The sequence below is a fragment of the Pelmatolapia mariae genome, linkage group LG16_19 (genome assembly GCF_036321145.2).
Source record: "Pelmatolapia mariae isolate MD_Pm_ZW linkage group LG16_19, Pm_UMD_F_2, whole genome shotgun sequence".
NCBI lineage: Eukaryota > Metazoa > Chordata > Actinopteri > Cichliformes > Cichlidae > Pelmatolapia > Pelmatolapia mariae.
The window spans coordinates 50034015-50052192 of record NC_086241.1 but is presented as its reverse complement, the minus strand read 5'-3'; the positions used below and the strand labels follow the sequence as shown (position 1 = coordinate 50052192).

The following is an 18178-nucleotide window of genomic DNA, read 5'->3' as shown; positions in this document are numbered from 1 at the left end:
TCGAAAATGCTAAGAACGGAGGACATTTAGTCAGACAAGATGTTCTCCGTGAGGCCAAAACACTCATGGATCTAGTCACAATTACTGCCTAATTTTAACAGGGGGGATCCTTAATCCCAGACTGTCTTCCACAGCGAGTCCACCTGAGTCATCTTTTCACTGGTGGGTAAAATAAACCAGAAAAATTGATATGAGCCACAAGCACACTAAAGAGCAAATCATTATGCATCATTAGGTGAAGATTTAGTTTAAACGTGTTTAGCAGGAATTAAGCAAAGCTGTTGTTGACATGGATTGACTGCTGTAATGCTTTATTGTCAGGGCTCCAGGAGGCAGAGAGAGGGACGGCCTAGTTGGGGAAGCAGCAATGCGCCGAAAGCAAGGATTTATGGGATATTGGGAGAACTAGCCGGGTGAGTGGACAAATAAGAAGCTACGGTCGATGATTTGGCAGAGGAGACAAAGGAGGGAGGGAGATGCATAAAGACACCAAACAAATATTGTGTCAGAGAGGATTCAGCTGTAGAATAAAATTAAAAGAATTGGTTAAAAATTGGATGCTTGAAATGTGCACGTAGAGAGGTTCTATTTGAAACTACTGTACTACAGACAGAATATAATTTTCTCACAATCAAGAGATTTGGATTTGTGTGGATTAAAACCCCTTAGATTACAAAACAACCATTTTCAATGACAGCCTTTTTCACTGACACCTGGCTAAACAAAGCTTGATCTAATAGCACGGTTTAAAGATTTAATTGCACAATGGAAAGGTCAAAACGATCGATATTGTAGGTATGTTAATGATCACAGTCCCGGTATAAATTCAAAGCTAACTGCACACATCTTGGTATGGTTTCCTTGCACCGGAGCAGATATTCTGCTATCTGAATACAAAGGCGGCGGACAGGCACAAAAACAGGAAACGGCTTTAACAGAAAGTAAAAATCAAAAGTAGAACGACACGTTCACGGTCAGTTCAACCACAGTCTTTCTGCTGTCCTGACACCAGCGTATGTTTGTATGTGTTGGAGTCTTTATGTTTCTGAATGTGTATGCAAGAGCTGCTCAAACTGACGAGTAAGAGAGGACAGTCTTATCCAGCTCTCCAGTGTTGACAGTTTTACTAATCCCCTCCACCTGCTCAAACACCCACCCCAAAAAATACATCCCTCCCCCTTTTCCATGTGCCTGTGCTGGGAGTCCCTGGGGCCAGGCTGCGCCTCTGCCTTCGTCTCCACACCAGTTATCGTCTCTGGCCTGGCTCCGCTCCCCTAACCCCTTCCCGCGCCACACACATTAATCGGCGCAAAAACAAATAGTTTTCAAATGTTTGGAAAAGACCCACTGTTTGCATCAGGGCCTAACAAAATAATTTTTACAAGCTATCCAGTTGTGATTAGGGCTGAGAGAATTGAATTTATGTGGCATTGATAATATTAATATTAGCCTAATTAATTATGTTGTTTGAACTTGCACAGCACCGTGTGTACCCTCTACACAACACTAACCAGCCGGCGCTGGAACTGAGCTCTCAGCCATCTCTATCTCCCCAGCTCTCCCCCAGTCCATGACTACTGCACACAATTCATCAACTCGTAGATATCTAATCCCCTCTGGCTCTGCTCACTTCCTGAAGTCTAAGAAAGAACTTTACTCTGGTGGCAAGAATTCCTATGAATACTTGATGACTTCTATAGACAGACTGTTTCATCTCACTTTGAAAGTCACATTTGAAGAGAACTCAGCAAACTTTCTATTCACAGCTCCCCAATTTATGAAGGATATTCATAGACAGACAGTAATAAAATGCAACAGATTTTTATTGGGTCACTAATTAAGGTAAACAGCAGTACAATGAGAGCGACTTTGTATAAGAGACAGTTTTGGGCATTAGGTACACAACCCTTTGTCTTTCTCAGTGTAGAAGCTCCCTAATAAGCCCTGTGTGAAGAAGTCCCTTTTAGCTTGTTTCCTTAATCATTAGAGGTCCACACTGTAGTGTCTCCTGACCCAGAAACACTGCAGATCAGACTGACAATGTCTTTGGACCGTGTGTCCCACTGGATGAGTAAGTGTTGATCTGTGCAATTACAGTGACAGATACTCAGTGACCCATCACACCAATCATCTAAGCCATAAAGAGACCACCCGAACCTACAGAGAGGTTCTCAGACCTGTTTACAGCTCGGATCACACTTCTCTGAGATGGCCTCTTGACCTGTAATTTGTGGTCAAGGGTCAAAGGTTATAGAGGTGGTCATGTGTCTCTCTTAGCCAGACAGAGCTCAGATCTCATGCTTAGTCAGGCTGTCTCTGTCTGGTTTCCTACAGTTCATTACAAGGGGTAGCTGTCTGCAATGCACAGAGCGACTACAGCCTTGACTTTACAGCGTGATTGTTGACAGATTCCCTTTAAAGCAGCTTTCGGGTCCACTTCTGTGCACAGGTGCAGCCACAGAATTTATATTTTTGGCACAATAAAAAAAAAAAGTGTTTCTTTTTAGATAACCATAGAAATTAGTAATGTCCATTTACTTAGATTTCAGATATCTTTGCCATAAGGATTGGTGATAGATTAGTATTTAAAAACAATTGAAATGAAGTCAATAGACATTTAAATTTCTTCAGCTTGGAGAAATAAACAATGGAAAAAAAAAGGTAAAATACACACATTCAAGGAGCACTGGCCCTTGTCTCCATGACGCACAAAGCAATCCCAGTACAGTCTGTATGCTAGGGCCAGACTGATGCATTCACTGAAGCAGTAATGGGTATCTTCAAGATGCATCATCTCATCAAAGCATAATTTACTGGACGGAGCTCAGGGAGGTGTTGAAACAGTCATTAACTGAAGTGTCTACCGAGTCGAGCTGAACGGTAATCCACTCTGAGCTGGACGAAGGCGTGCAGGAGGTTTCGGTCCAGATTGGTTAGCTGCTCACCCGAACAGACCTGCTTCAGGTTATCAGGGGCAACCACCAGGAGGTTACAAAGGGCATGGAGTGTGTCAAAGAGCTGCAGCACCAGAGGGACCTGAAAGACAGCGAAGCACAAAAATGTTTACATACTTTAGGTTTTTACACATTTAGATTAAATAAAAATGTCTAATATTTGCAGACTCTCTGTGAGAATTGCCAGTTTTTCCGTATTATATAGTTAATTGTAAATAGATTTATTTAATTTATTTATTTGCTACATAACATGATACACGGGTCAAGTTTTTTAAACCTCTACATCAGTGTTCCCCCCCCCCCCCAACTTTAACCCTAGTCCCCTTATGTTTTTGTTTGAGGTAAACAAACTGCGAGCAATAGTCTACAAAAATGCCAGATTTAGTAAAAATGACACAAATTACAATAAAATGCATACATTCAAATTTATATTTATAAATGCATATTCATTTTTTTAGTCCTCAGAAGGTTAAAAAACCTAATTTTCTGACAATTTTTTAATGGTTCATGCTTTACAGGGTTAAATAACTAATAATTAAAATGAATTGTCTTGTGGACTTTTAACAGCTGTTCTGACAAAATAAGCAAATGTACACGTTAAACACTGAAAATTTACAATGTTGTTGGTCCATGTATGTTTAGACTGAATGTTTAACAAAGGAAAATAAGCAATCAAATAATCAATGATGGAAATAATTCTTATTTGCCACCCTTCTTGTTTGTACTGAAAGATTAACAAAGGATGCCAGAGCCTTTATTTTGGATTGGCCTGACCAGTTTATTTAATAAAACATCCCAGGTAGAGCCTTTGTAGGCAAAGCCATGTTTGCCCTGTGACCAGTGCATTCTGGACCTATGCTCCACCCCCCACCCCACCCCACGCTCACCCTGAAGTCCTTGGCGCATCGTCGGTATTCAGCCACGTCGCAGATGGCCAGCATCCCTCCCATTGAGCTGTAGCTGTATTGCTGTAGATGCTCATGGATGAGCCGGTGGAAACGAATGCCCAACTCCGTCAGCACTGTGTCCACATTTTTCCCATCCATGGACTTCCGCACGTGCTCCACCTGCCGACTGACGTAGGCACATACCTTGGAGCAGGCCTGTCAGGTGGGGGGTACACGCGGAGAAACATGGAAAACGCGTTCAGTCCGACACACTATCTGTATTTAGTCCAAGAAAAACTAGGTGTGGATTTGATTTGCAAGTTTCCTTTGCTAATTTGTTTAGTTTTGAATGTGAGCTCCTTAAAGCAAGCTGAAGATTTTTCTCTCTTACTGTAGTGTACTGGATCATGACATTGTTTTCATCCTCAGGCCTGAAATCTGTCTTCTTCTGCTCTGTTGCCAAGATGTGCTTCATCTGGCCCACCATGCAGTTTAGTGTTCTGTGTGCAGCAGGGAAAAAAACAAAACACCCATAAATGTCTTTTAAAACTACTTGCTATTTCATTACAGGTTTCCATCTGCACATACAGACAAAGTATTAGAAACACACTGACCTGTCGATTCCTGTGTCCAGTTTTACTTCCATCTGCTCTATCACCTCTTTTTTCTTGTGCAAACACTCTGCCAACTTTGGAGATGAGCTAAAAACAGATTAGGAAAGGTAAATTCGGAAAATCTTTTTACTAAATGAATAAAGGTTTCATCATCTTTAACCCTTAACGGACCTTATCAGAGGCATGAGCTGGTCATTAAACTGTTTGTCAAACAAATGGAAGATAGAGTTCGCCTGCTGAACCACATCCAGGAAGTACAGGTTGGCATTCTTTGCATCAGGTGAGGGAATTGCTGTAGAAGAGAAAGAGAGAAAGCCAGACGATAGGAAAAATAGGTGGGTGAAAGCATGAATCAACATGATTCACAAAGAGCAGAAAACCACTACTGCCTGATGTCTACTTCTTGGCATTAGAGAAATATAATGCATGAAGCAGAAATTCTCAGTAACGCTCTATTTCAGTGTCAGACAGTGAGGAGAAAGTAATCAAACCACAGGGACATCAATGATCCATTTCCTTAATGCAGAATGTACCTAACGAATTGAGCACTGGGATGTACCAAATGCATGTTTAGTTCCACTGTAGCTGGCTGAAAATGATAAGCTGCTCCCTTATTATACAGTCCCATAGAAAATGTAAAGAAGTGCCAAAAGCGCAGCCTGCATGGCATCAAGGTAACTTGGATTTTTTACTTTTTCGTATGGAACAGACATTAATGGGCACATATAACCAACCGCAGTGAGTGATGTCAGAGCAGGTGTTTTCCTCTAGGCGTCGAATCAAAAACTGAGGAGGATGTGGCCTGCCAGGTAACATACTTGATGGTTTCAACTCATGTGGAGCAAATAAGTCACAGGAGAAAGATGATGGATCTTCCACATGCGGCTAACAAATTGGGATTTATTTTGCCTTTGATAAAATGATTTGTGTCTCTCTCGCCAAATGACAGCTGGGTTAGGCGCCCCATCAGCACTGAATTCGATGTGTTTCTAGCTTCCTTTGTTAGTGTTTTGTTACAAATAAATGTAAGACAGAAATATTGTATTCATCTGGTTTTCCTAATCTGCTCTGGTTCAACAGTTTGAGAACCACTGGACTAGACCATTATCAAAGTTTCACCGGGATGGCTGCTATTATTTAACAGTCTGCTGGCTGTTTGATTGAAAAGCTTTTCTTACAAGATGGCAAGGAAGACCTGGATCATCCTTGCCAGTGTATTAAAAGTTTTAGCTTTAGGACACAGCTATAGTGAACACTGCAGACAAACATTATGGTTTTAATGAGCTAAGTTGGATTTACCTGAGAGGCCAATCTCTAAGGCGTAATCAATGTGTTCTACACAAAGGTGGTCAACCAGTAGCAGGAAGATTGAGAAGGCATTCTTGGGCAGGTCAGATGGGTCTGAAAGCTGTGTAACATCAAAGAAAAATATGCATTTAAACTTTTTCAAAAAACACAAATGCAGTACAGTTAGCGCACCGCGAGTAAACATAGGGCAGAAAAGCCTCACCCTGTGGCATCTCTCAAAGGCATGGCGTGTCTCCTGCAACAAATTGACAACCAGCTCCGGAGAGAGAAAAGTCTCTCCGTGGGTGTCAATGCTAGGACCCAGTGGAAGATTGGTGCGTTGTCTGATCCGTTCCTTCAGATCTTGAATACTGTTACAAAAAACAAAACTTAAATTATGTTTTGTTTTTTTGTTTTGTTTTGTTTTCTGTTTTTTTTTTTACCAGTTAATCTTTTCTTTGTGTAAAATCAAATGTGCAAAAGTCTGACCTGCCAGCGCCCACTGGCCGTTTCTGGTGATTCTTGGAGTCGTAGTATCGCTGCAGAATCATGGCACCTCGAGTGCGAAGGTATTCTCTCTCCATGTCAATGTAACTTTCCAAGTATGAAGAAAAAATGCTCTTAATCAGCTTGGAGAGGAATGTATGCTTGTCTGAGCCCAGGTTGAACTCTGTGAGCTTTGTGGCTAATCCTGTGGTCCTTCAAAAGGGAAATAATCAGAGTCATAAACAAGACCAATGGTTTCTGGGTACCCATGAAGTGAACTGAATTAAAAGTCAGCAAGTTAATTACCTGGTGTAAAGGTCATAGAGATTCTTGAGGTATTGTTCTACATCTGAGTGTCGAGTTTCATCCAGTTTTTCTTTAACATGTGCCTGCAGACACAAAGCCAGTTAAATATAACCAAATACAGAGTAATACATCAAACTCTTAATTTCAGTAGAAATACCTGTAATTTGTTCTCAAAGATGTTCTGGATGAGTTTGGCCATGACAGTCTCAGGACTACTGAAGACCTCGCCCACCTGCTTATTGACCCTCTGGCAGAGGACTGCCGTGTCCTCAAACACATCATTCCTCATGTAGGCACCCTTACAAAGACAGATGACACCAGCAACATGTAAATGTCTGCAGATATTACTTGAAGCAATACTACCAAGTGTAAGAGGAACTTTACACACTCACCTCCTGACACTGCTTGATGTAGACGTCCACACAGTGTGCATAGCCCTTTTACGAAAAGACACAAGCATTACATCACTGTGCAACATTTCAAGGAAGTGCTAAAAATTTAAATCATACATGATTAATATGAACAGAATGGGAATCACAATTATCCTATTAATTTGACCAAAGATTAGGTCAAATGTGGACACTGAACCTATTTTCTAGGTTACCTTGAAATGTAATAGAACTGCTGCAACCTCTCGCATACGTCCAATCTCACCCCTGCGCTGAGCTGCAGTGAACTCCTGGATTAACTGCCGCTCCAGGTCATGGTATTTACCTGGTTAGAAAACCAAACAACCACCAATAAATTATTAGATTTTATATTATATTATTACAAAGGATTACTAGGATTTCTGATTTGACTACTCATAAAATGTGGCCTGATATTCATCTAAGTCACAGACACCAATAAACACAAGCTGACTAAATTAATGATACACAAACAGTTGTACTTCATGTGATTTAAAAATCAACACAGTGCAGGCTGGAAAAAGGAATTAAACTCTTAAATTTAGTTATGCATCTTAATGGCAAAAACCTCCATCAGATGAGGATGGTGTGCATCAGCACACATCAGCATGCCCCCATTCGGAAGCCAAAAAAAGTTTACAGGTCACATCCTACAGCATAAACATAAGTCAACTTTTACATCCCATTTTCCTCAGTTTTTCCACACCCCACAGTTTCATATAGAGACACCTTTCATTGTTTCATGTCATTGTTTCCCCCTAGATTGGGAGACATCCAGGCCCCGAGATAGAAAAGAGTATACTGATGATCTAAGGGTTGAGTGCTAATGTACTATCCTCTTTGCACAGAATTTTGTGTGTATTTGTGTTTATTATTAAAAAAAACAAACACCAAAAAAACAACTTCTTTCTCATTAGTCCAGGAAACACTGATCAACAAGTGTTCTGGAATACCTAAATGGACTTCAGTAACCTTGACATATTGCACAAAGTTGTTTTGGGAGGGCAGTGGTTCCATTTGTCCTTCCTTCAGCACACTGTCATTTACTGTTTTTCTTAGACTGGAAATAAAGTTACAGAAACAAACATTTTTGCAAAGTTTTGATATTTCTGCAGGTGTTTTCTGTAAGCCTTGTTTGGTTTTTTTCATTCTTTATGTACACACAATTTTGCTCCTGGTCTGAACTCTGTAGTACATTCACTACTCATGACAGTAGCATCAGGCCTGGACAGATGACCACCCGGGTCTTCAGAAATACTTTTAAAGGCTTTTTAACCCTGGAGAACCCATGGGGTCAGAGCCGACCCCATTGGTTTTCTAGGGAAACCATGGGGTCAAATTTGACCCATGGGGTCAGAGCCGACCCCAGCCGACCCCATTGGTTTTCTAGGGAAACCATGGGGTCAAATTTGACCCCATGGGTTCTCCAGGGTTAATGTTCGGACCCATGAAAGTTGTTGAGACTGAGGGATGGTTAAAACAAACAGTGTTTGTTTAACTTTAATCACATTTTCTTCATTGGAGCAGTGACTCAAATTCAAACAAACCGAACACTTTTTTTTTTAGCCTGCACTGTGACTGACTGCTTCAAGTGTTCAATAAAGGTGCCTTGGTTTTTGTAACTGTATCTCAGATGAAGATCAGATCATATTTTATTAATAATTAATGAAGAAAACTTGGTCATTCCAAGTGGTTTACAATAGAAACACTAAATGTGGGTGACTGTCAAAAACTTACTTGCAATTTTTGCCTTGACATCTGCAAACCTGGCAGAGAAAAACAGTAAATCAATATCAATGACATTTTAATCTATATACTAGTAAAATAAAAAAGTAGACGGTTATATTTTTAGAAATCACATGATGCTGTAAAGATTTAGTGTTGCGATTACACTGAGAGGAACAAAAGTAATACTCTGTGTTCCTCTTGTATGTCACTGCTTTTGTCTAAAGCTGCCTTCAGGATGCCTGACTCACCTGTCGAATGGCAGCTCCTGGGCAATGAGATGCAGCTTCTGAATGATATCAGCAGCTTCCTTAATCTGAGGAACAGAGAAAAAGTGAGAGTGGGTATAAATGTGTGTGTATGAGAGAGAGATATCAGGTGATGGAAAAAGAGTGAGAGCACAGCGGGACCATGTGAGGTGGACATCCAGAGAAAAAGTGGGCAGGCCGCCGGCAGTGTCTCCCCTTGAGGGATCATCATCTTAAAGCAGCCCTCCTCCACCTTCCCGTGTTGAACAGGGAGCTGATAACAGACAGGCTGCGCTCACCTGGGCATCGGCAGCAGCAGCGGAAGTCCTGACTTAGCAGCACATCCAACTCTTTATTGGCATGCCTTTTCTGAATAGGCTGTAATCCCACAGGAGTCTAAATCGCCTTCAATAATCTGTCCGTCCAGGGATATCTGTCTAAAAAAAAGGGGGCCCTGTCGAGAGCCGCCCCACACCCCCCTACACACACCCACCCCTCCTGACATACACGCTGGCTGAAAAAAAAGCCCCAGACCTACGAAAGGCCCGCCGTCCGCAACTCCTCTGTTCCCGCAGATGCCTGCCTCAGCTAACATCATTACTCTGCTCCCGTGAGGAGGATCCAGCCTTTCTGCTCGGCGAAGGTTTTCTAAGTATCTGTCCCCCAGCTAAGATTAGCTAAATCCCATGTAAGTAATGTAGCCGTCTCCCTGCAGTCAGGGTTTAGCAGCACTTGTCTCCACGCTGGCGGCCCAACCCTCCCTTTCAGAAGGATTAGCAAAGCCATCCCCCTTCAGCTATTCACTTGCAGCTTTCCTCTTTTCCCCCTCATATGGAGGTATGCTCAGGAAAAAGGAATCTGGACAGATATTTCTGCATGCCTTTCCAGAAAACCAGCTCCATCTCCAGCTTTCGTCTCTGGGATTGACCCCCAGACACACTTCTCAGCATCCGCTAATGACATTCCTACAAACAAGAATAAATCTAAAGCATCTCAGTCTCTCTGCTGTCACTACAAAACTGCAAAATCAAACTTTTGGCCACTTGTCTAACATTGAAAAGGCCTCTGTGTAGACTGAAACTGGGTAAAAGTGTGCATATCTTTTCCCAGGATGTATGTCACCAGTGCCCTTGTGTGCACCACCTTGCTACAAGCTCTCTCCTGCTGTAACGTGACACAAAGCTGAGGGCCATCCAAATTCTCTCTCCCAGACAACCTACTGTAAATGCAATTAGTTTTGACATGAGCATGTTGACATCCATGCTAGTCAATCAGCCAGCTATTGTCAGACAGCAAATGACAGTTTATTAATCCAAATTAGTCGAGGGATCCAACTAAAGGGATAAACTTAACAAATTAATATGGATGGTTTACCTCGTAATCCTGTTCATTCTCACCTCCAGCAGTATCACAGCAGGGGGCCCCCGACAATGGTCACGCATACACACCTCCACTGATGTGAAGGGAAAGAACATGTGCAGCATACTTACCTTCTCTGGGTTGTTAAATACATCGCTGCGTAGGTCTCCATCCAAGAACTCGTTGAAGTAGGTCATCAGACGCTGAGCTTCCACAGCTCTCTGGCGAGGCGTGTTCACCCCCTCCAGCTGGTCCCCCAGGTGACAAACCTTAGTGGCCACATAGCTGATGTGCTCGTCGAGCTCTTGGAAATGCTGAAAGGCCACCTGATATCATGCAAAACAAAGAGGATGTGAAATAAAAACACACAGAAAAAAGGTTTTGGAATGACAGATAATATAATCTTTGACAGCTCAAGGGCTTTGCAGTGGGTGTGATTGGCTCCTTTCACCACACAACATACCTGGTTGCTTCTCTGCAAGTCTTGAACTTTGTGGGCAAATTCCTTGGCCTCACGATGACACTGATGCTCAAGCTTCTCCACCTTCCGCTGGATCTTCTCATCCAATTGCTTCAACTCCTCAATGTGGTTCTGAAACTCCTCCAGTAGCCTTTAATGGGGGAAAGAATGCATGTGTAAATGTAAGTTTCCACTTGGTAGTTCTTAAAAAATAACAGGTAAAAGATGCAGAAAATGCCCTTAGTTTAGAATAGTAATTTGGTACCGCAAGGTTAAATCTGTCCCACTGACCTCACAGTTACAGTTAATAGTTAAAGAATAGTGCCAGATGCTTAATTCCTGGGTCCCCAGGCTTAAGAAGCTCTGAAAACTAGCAGCTTCGTCAGCTGCATTTTAAGTGCCACCAGGACTGCAGAGCAAATGTTCTAAGTCAGCACCACATTTCACAGAGTAGGAAACATCCCAAAATGATGAGTGTATAATCTTCTGACTAATTCCCTCAGCACTGGCTAGAGCTTAAAGACATCTCCCATCCTTTCCCAACAGACACTCATTCCCTGGCTGGTGACTCACAGTATGGTGGCCTCCACAGATATGTTGTCTCTGACTTGTAGCTAAGAGTATCCGAGGAGGTGGCGGCAACAGTTTGTGTAGTGAGAAGATAAGCAGGATGCATCTGTGGTACAGTTAAACTGTTGTGGCATTTTTGCTTACGAGATGCAGGCCTGTCCCCAAATATAAACATCATAACAAATATGGGGAAAAAAGATGCAAAAGACTTTAATATTTATTTCTTGTTTTTCTCCAAACCCGAAACTTTAAATGAGTGGAGAGGAGATCCAGGTGAGCTTTGTGAAGCAAGGAAGGACAGCTTCTTTAGAAAGTCAGTCTGTTGACTGTTATAAAATAATACAATGACATAATGTAATTGAAACACTAAAATCTAAAATATAATGAATTATTTCCAAGTATTTTTACAGGAAGCTTACCCTAAATTATTATCAAAATATGTTTACTGAGAGAGAAGAAGATGGTTTATGTGTATTTAATGGCTACAGAGAGAAAACAGTCTTGATTACGGAGTCTAATTAATTTAATTAACTGTTCAAAAAATGAGTGGCACTATGGCTAGAAAGACAGTATGCATGGTTAATGGAAAATCTTTATACAGCCAGGTGAGTCGAAAGGCTGTGTTTTCCATTTGTAAAAGTTGAAATATTAATTCATGAATAAGGCATCCTTTTGAGAACATATTTATTATTATAATAACTAAAAATAATCAATTAAACTTTACTTCCTTTCCAATAAAGCTTAATGGATGGAAGAAGATCTTATACGCTATATAATCTAAAACTTTGAGCTAAAATGTGGTGCATGTAATTCTTATAAACTACGACCTTATATTAAGTGTAAGAGAGATGCTACTGCATATGTAAATGACAAGTATCTATAGTACCTTTTGGGGTCAAATGCCTCGGCTCCTCCTTTGGAGCCTCCCCCAGGAGTCCTCCATGCCAGCCTTTCAATGTACTCATCTGCATCAAAGGGCTCCTAAAGCGGAGAAAAGGCAATGGGAGAAGCGTCAATTGGGCCAAAATAGGACAGTTGTCTACAAAAGGATGGTAAAAGATTACAAGATCGGGTAAATTGTAAAAGGTTACTAAAGTTACCTGTGCTGATTTTATTGCACACAAACAGCCAACAACATTGCTATTTCCTCGACTAAGCGAACTCATACAATTAAACAATACGTGTCCTCTTTTCTCTCACTTTAACAACAAGAAACCAAAATTTCTCCCCAATGCTTGAGTTATTATTAATTCTTAATTATGCACTCAATTGATAAATACGGTCGGCACCGTTAGGGTACCGTTAATTGTAGTTAGCCCCTTAGCTAGCCTGACAGCTAACACAGCTACCCGTTGTCATTTTACCTCGAACAGATGAGCTGTCGTCGCCATGTTAAAGATTCAGCTGGCGGCGCGGTGAAATAAAACCTAGGAGATGGAACTCAAAGCCGGCAATAAAGCCGACTTCTGCATTGATTTGGTGGTTTCGTACAGTTTTGCCCTTTGTTGACAGCTAGCTGGTTGGCAATCCAGCTTCCTGTATGGGAGAGAAGGGTGGGGACAGCCGCTTGGAAGTGCGCAAGCGCATTTGTCAGCTGATTGGACGTAGTTGTCACATGAAACAACAAAAGCAGGAAGTAAGTAGCAAGCATCAGCGATGTTCATACAGCGAAGCAAAAAATGAATTTAACACATGCACAAGGAGATTTAAATATTAGATTTTGACGCTTTTGTTTTTCACCCCATAAAGTCGGGAGTTTGCTGTAGTCGGAGAAATGACTGTACGTGGTTTGTGGATTATTTCTCACGAGAATGGAGGAAATCTGTCAATACGCTTTTCTAGGTTTGTGACTTCTAATTATTGTCACATATATGCTAACATAACATATTTTTTTTCGGATTGCTTGTAGATCGCTCTGTTTTGTCATGTCTTGTGTGTCCTTCATCAGGAGGTTTTCCACCGTGGAGCACCGTGCAAAGAGCCTGGCAGGTTCCTCATATGTAGCAGTCCCAGAGGAGAGTACTTTCCTGCAGCTCCTGCTCACTGAACTGGGGCTTTCAGACTCAGGCAAGAATTATGTAGCCCTCAGAGATGACTGTCTTTACCGTCCACGGTCACCAGCCCTGGAGCTGCATGTGGATGGACCTGGAAAAGGAATACTTTGGCCTGTGTTGACTGTCTCGCAAGGGCCTCTCATTCTGGCTTGTCTGCCTTTAGTGGATGTCCCTCCTGATCCGCGGCCACCTCTGGCCAGTCTGCTGTCAGTCTCACAGGGTCTCACACTTCTGGCAGGCCTACAGAGTTTTCTCCTTGGCTCAGGGAGTAAGCCTGATAGTGAAGGGCTTGGCTCTCGCCTGGCAATGTTGCCCTCAGTCCTCCTGCAGGTTTGTCCACTTGGCACACCCCTTGATGTCCCCCTACCTGGGACACCTGCTACACCCACAGCGCCCACTTCTGTTGGAACTCAGAAACAACCAGCCTGGAAGACAGGACTACACCGAGGTCGAGCTGTGGTTAATGTTGGACTGATAGAAACAGTGCAGTCCATGCAGTATGGTAATCGAAGCAGACAGGACCTCTGGGATGTTTATGGCACTGTGACATGCAAAGTAAGTCCACAATGTAAATAAAAGTGATTAATGTTATAACTTCTGGAAATGATTTATTTAGGATTATTCTACATTTCTACCCTTCTTTCAACAGTGTGAAGTGGAGGGGGTGCTCCCAAATGTGACAGTGACTCTATCACTGCCACCAAATGGTTCTCCACTGCAGGACATCCTGGTCCATCCCTGTGTCACATCTCTGGATTCAAGTATCCTGACTGCCAGCAGTGTGGATAATTATGATGGCTCAGCTTTCTCCGGGCCATACAAGTTTCCCTTTTCCCCTCCTCTAGAGCCCTTCAGACTATGCAGCTATACTTCTGAGGTATGCATACAAATTCCTTGCAGATATGTTTTCATTTTGTAAATGATTTCTGCTAAAATCTTAATTTCTCACCAGGTTCCTGTTCCACCCATACTTGGTTCATACCAACTAAAGGAAGAGGAGAACCAGCTTCGCGTGTCAGTAACCCTCAAACTTCATGAGAGTATAAAGAACAGTTTTGAGTTCTGTAATGCTCACCTGCCATTCTTTAACAGGTAAACTGCACAAAGTTCAAAATCACTATTTCCTCGTGCTTTATGCTTTCTTTACAAGCAGAATATGATCCAGTCATAAATATAATTGCTGAGAGCCCTTTTAGGAGTTTAGAAATTGTTGAAAAATCAAATGCACATATGTCTGCAGGATACATTTTTTTTAATAGAAAACTCTTTTAAATGTTTTTAAATCTAATTTAGGAGAGTTATAGTCTCTTGCTTGTGTGTGAGAGACTATTAAACAAACTGCACTGTAATTCAGCTGTGTTCTGTAACCTCTGTAAAAAAAGAAAAAAAGAAAAAGCAACACTTCAACAGCAAGTCTCAGACTTGAAATTATTGTGCCTCCTAAGTTTTTGTGGAACTCTAATGTCTTTGATCCGATTTAATTGATTGTCTGCATACTGTCTCTGTGTGCACTGTGCAGGGATCAAATGGGTGTTGTAGATATGAAGGTGAGCTCTGGACAGTTGGATTTTTCAAAAGAGAAAAACCTGCTTGTCTGGGTCCTGGGTAAGCGTTATGCTTCAGACTCTCCCTATAAGAAACAAAATCACTTACACTGCATCTGCATACTTAAAAAAATGGATGACTATTTTATTCTCAATGATATGTAGGGCAAAAGTTCCCAAAGTCTCGTGAGGTTACGATGGAGGGTAAGATCAGCTTTTCTGGACCAACACCAGGACCTTCTGACCCACTCTGCACAAAACTTACTGCTTATGTCAAAGTAAGTTATTATGTTTTATAATTACAAGTAGCCAAGGATCCTCACCCATACTTACTACCTTATGGTCTTCATGTACTACTCACATTAATGTAAGACGAGATAAAAAGATTTATTACTCAGTGGCTTTTTTCTTCACAGTTGCATTTCAAAGTGCCTGACATGACGTTGTCTGGGTGTTATGTTGACCAGCATTCGGTGCAGGTTTATTCTTCTGCCAAGCCACGGATTGTAACATGTAAGCTTACAGTAAAAAAGTTTTTTGTCAAAATATTTGTTGCCTGTCTCTTGGGTGACCCTGACAACTGTGTCTGTCCTGCCCTCAGCCCGAGAACTTCAGTCCAAAGAGTACTACATATGGAATTCAACAGGTACAGCTCCGGTATCTTCTGGACAGATGATGATGTAGGATGGATTCACAAAGAGGGGCTTTGTGGACACTGCACTGTGTATTAATGAGACTGAAAATACTGTAATGCACACACAGTGACGTACGACCCTGGGACCCAGGACCCAGCGTCCTGGGTACAGCTGAAAGTAAAGAATTTTGACCCAGTTAAATTATTTTTGTGGTACCCTGTTTTACAGGAGAGTTATTATCTATTATCTACTCACATGTGCAAAGGCACTTCACAATATGCAAAAATCAACTGGATTACTGCTTTTAAAGAACTACCTGCACCTGCAGTTCAACTTCTTTTATCCCCCAGTCTGCCTCAGATATATCCCATTGCAGACACAAGGGCCACCCCTTGCTCTGACAGTCGCACTTCAGTGACTCTCCATCAGCCGGATAATTAGCAGCTGGGGCCTTGTCATCAGCTGTTGTAGGCCTGGAGTAGAGGGGCGGCTGGACTGTGAAAGGGAAGCCTGATTCGGCCAGTGTCTTGGCGACAAAAGCTTCTCTTTTGAGCTGGCAGGAGTCCACACCCATACCAATCACTGGCCCCCACCTCTTTTGACCTCAGCTTTGCCCTGTCAACTAGTAGCTAGCTGAAACACACAAACTCTCCAGCCTGACTGTGATTGAGCGCTGACCCTCGGGCCCTTTGAGACTTGAAAGCTGTCGGTCTCATTCTGTGAGCAGGACCTGCCTAATTGGTGAAAAAGTCACAAGGGTGGTAACTGTTGAGTTGCCTCTCGAGGTTGCAGAGGAGGTGTTTTAACTAATTTATCGTGCAGCCTACTGTAAATGATTTTGATCTTTTATTGATGTAACACAATCATCAGAGTAGCCCTCTATTTATGCTTCGATGCATAGATAAAATGGCTCAAATTGGCGTTTGGTTCCAAATGCTTCCCTCAGTTTATCAGCACATTACCTGAACTATGCATGTAACATTTCTTTCTACTACCTCTGTGCATTAAGTTGAATGAATAACTAGCTGATGAAGGGTTAAACCAGAGGAGATTGTGTCCCAACTATTCCACAGCAGCCAGACTCCTCTGAGTGGCCTCATTGTCTGCCATTGGCCTCTTGTGCCCCTTGCTGGTCCAAATGCTACATTCTCACGTGGATTTCCACTCAGAAGGCTGACCATGACCAATCCTCTGTCAATTGGAACCAATTGCTCACACGGCATCCTTCACCTTCTTTTTATGTAGCAGTATGGAGTGGCAGACACCGAGACCTCTCGGCTCTCCCCCTCCACGATGATTTGGCTTTAAGGCCCAGTGTGTGTGGTTAGCGAACTGGAAAAGGAGAAGGTTTTTTTTTTTTTCTTTTTCTTTTTTTTTGAAGAGTTGGGCCACTCTAAATCTCCTCAGTGTCGCAATATGTGGTCAGTCTGGCTCCTCAAGTCTGCAGTTAGTGGCCTCTCACTGGCAGACTTTGCTTTGTTGATTGAATAGCTTGCTAAGTAGATGGACTCATTTAATGTGTTGCTCTGCTCCAGTGCCTTCTGTCCATACCGCTTGGCATTCAGCTGAATTGTTTCTCAGAATTGTTCACTTATTTAATATGTGTTTACTCTTGCATACATGCATACAAGAAACAGATTTACACTTTTGTCCTGTAATAATCAAAATAAAGATCATGTGGGCCAAACGCAGCATTTTGGATTGTTACAAATCATTTAAAACATCATGAAGTTTGGATACTAAAATGTTTTTGCACACCCACAAAAGAATTTGCAATTAAATGCCAAAAAATGCTTTCCACTTCTCTGTGGATGTTTGAATTACTGTGTGTCCCTCAGCCCAATAATGACACCCAGTGGCAGATTACAATAAAAGTCACATTAGCATGTATTTATGTCTTTAATACATTTAATAAAGTACATTTCTTCTGTTTAAATAGTTCTACCCAACCACTGCAAGATTATCACTGCTGATTAAATTCCTCCTGCTGTGTTGTGTTCATTTAACACGCTGTGCCTGAGGACCAAGCAATTGAAAGCTTCTGTTGCTCCAGGTGTTTGGTAGTCCAGTTCCTCTCAGCCGGTCTAAGTCTGCTAAGAGTCGGCCTCAGGAAGGCCACTTCATAAATAATGGTAGAATTACTAGTTTCCTGTTTTCAGTCTGAGCGTGCATTTGCTTTTAAATAACAGAATATATTTGCAGCCTGAAAGTTTTTTTTCTTTTGCGCTAACTTTTATCCCAAATGTCTAATAATGGACCAGAAACCAAAAAAAAAAAAAAAAAAAGTCGATTCAAATCTCTTTTAGCTAAATAGTTCATTTTTGGATGTTTGTTGTCAATAGTGCAGGGAGGCTAAATGAGCGTCAATGTTCCTGCATAAACAGCAGTTTTTCTCACGTCATCGCATTTCTTTCACCAATAGAGGGCGCCATAAACTCAGTCATGAAAGCCAGAACATGCAGTAGCTTCCAAACATCAAAAGGTTTCATCATATTGTTAATAAAAGTTAGTTCCAGAACACGCACAGCAACTTTGTTATCATTTCTGAAAACTGAAATTTGGTATGATAGCTTAAAGATCCTGCTTCTACTTCTTATCCTGCCTATCTGACCGTTTCATCCTGTGACCTCTGTGCACTTTAC

At 41.8% G+C, this 18178-nt stretch overlaps 2 protein-coding genes across 2 annotated transcripts; one reads left to right on the top strand and one right to left on the bottom strand.

Moving 5' to 3' along the window:
- Positions 1–1805: 1805 nt before the first annotated feature.
- Positions 1806–12856, bottom strand: exoc5 (exocyst complex component 5). Its single transcript, XM_063499417.1, has 18 exons — positions 12668–12856; positions 12190–12284; positions 10737–10884; positions 10405–10599; positions 8918–8982; positions 8679–8707; positions 7139–7248; positions 6927–6971; positions 6692–6832; positions 6535–6617; positions 6232–6441; positions 5966–6113; positions 5755–5863; positions 4627–4747; positions 4456–4542; positions 4233–4341; positions 3842–4057; positions 1806–3036 (listed from the first exon to the last, which is right to left on the bottom strand). Exons 1-18 carry the CDS (start codon positions 12692–12694, stop codon positions 2848–2850), a joined length of 2127 nt encoding a protein of 708 aa, XP_063355487.1. The 5' UTR covers positions 12695–12856; the 3' UTR covers positions 1806–2847.
- An 82-nt stretch (positions 12857–12938) lies between these two features.
- On the top strand, positions 12939–17411 carry ap5m1 (adaptor related protein complex 5 subunit mu 1). Its single transcript, XM_063498240.1, has 8 exons — positions 12939–13145; positions 13252–13912; positions 14007–14234; positions 14310–14449; positions 14877–14962; positions 15067–15179; positions 15318–15414; positions 15503–17411. The coding sequence occupies exons 1-8, from the start codon at positions 13078–13080 to the stop codon at positions 15583–15585; spliced, it is 1476 nt and encodes a 491-aa protein (XP_063354310.1). The 5' UTR covers positions 12939–13077; the 3' UTR covers positions 15586–17411.
- Positions 17412–18178: the final 767 nt, after the last annotated feature.

What these genes read in the sequence shown, in the direction of transcription:
- exoc5 (XM_063499417.1), bottom strand. Translation starts at nt 12,694, where the DNA reads ATGGCGACGACAGCTCATCTGTTCGAG. An exon ending in CAGGAGCTGCCATTCGACAG is followed by an intron (nt 8,708 to 8,917) that starts GTGAGTCAGGCA and finishes TTTCTCTGCCAG; the next exon opens with GTTTGCAGATGTCAAGGCAA. An exon ending in CCTTTGAGAGATGCCACAGG is followed by an intron (nt 5,864 to 5,965) that starts GTGAGGCTTTTC and finishes GATGTTACACAG; the next exon opens with CTTTCAGACCCATCTGACCT.
- ap5m1 (XM_063498240.1), top strand. Translation starts at nt 13,078, where the DNA reads ATGACTGTACGTGGTTTGTGGATTATTTCTCACGAGAATGGAGGAAAT. An exon ending in TATGCAGCTATACTTCTGAG is followed by an intron (nt 14,235 to 14,309) that starts GTATGCATACAA and finishes ATTTCTCACCAG; the next exon opens with GTTCCTGTTCCACCCATACT. An exon ending in AACTTACTGCTTATGTCAAA is followed by an intron (nt 15,180 to 15,317) that starts GTAAGTTATTAT and finishes TTTTCTTCACAG; the next exon opens with TTGCATTTCAAAGTGCCTGA.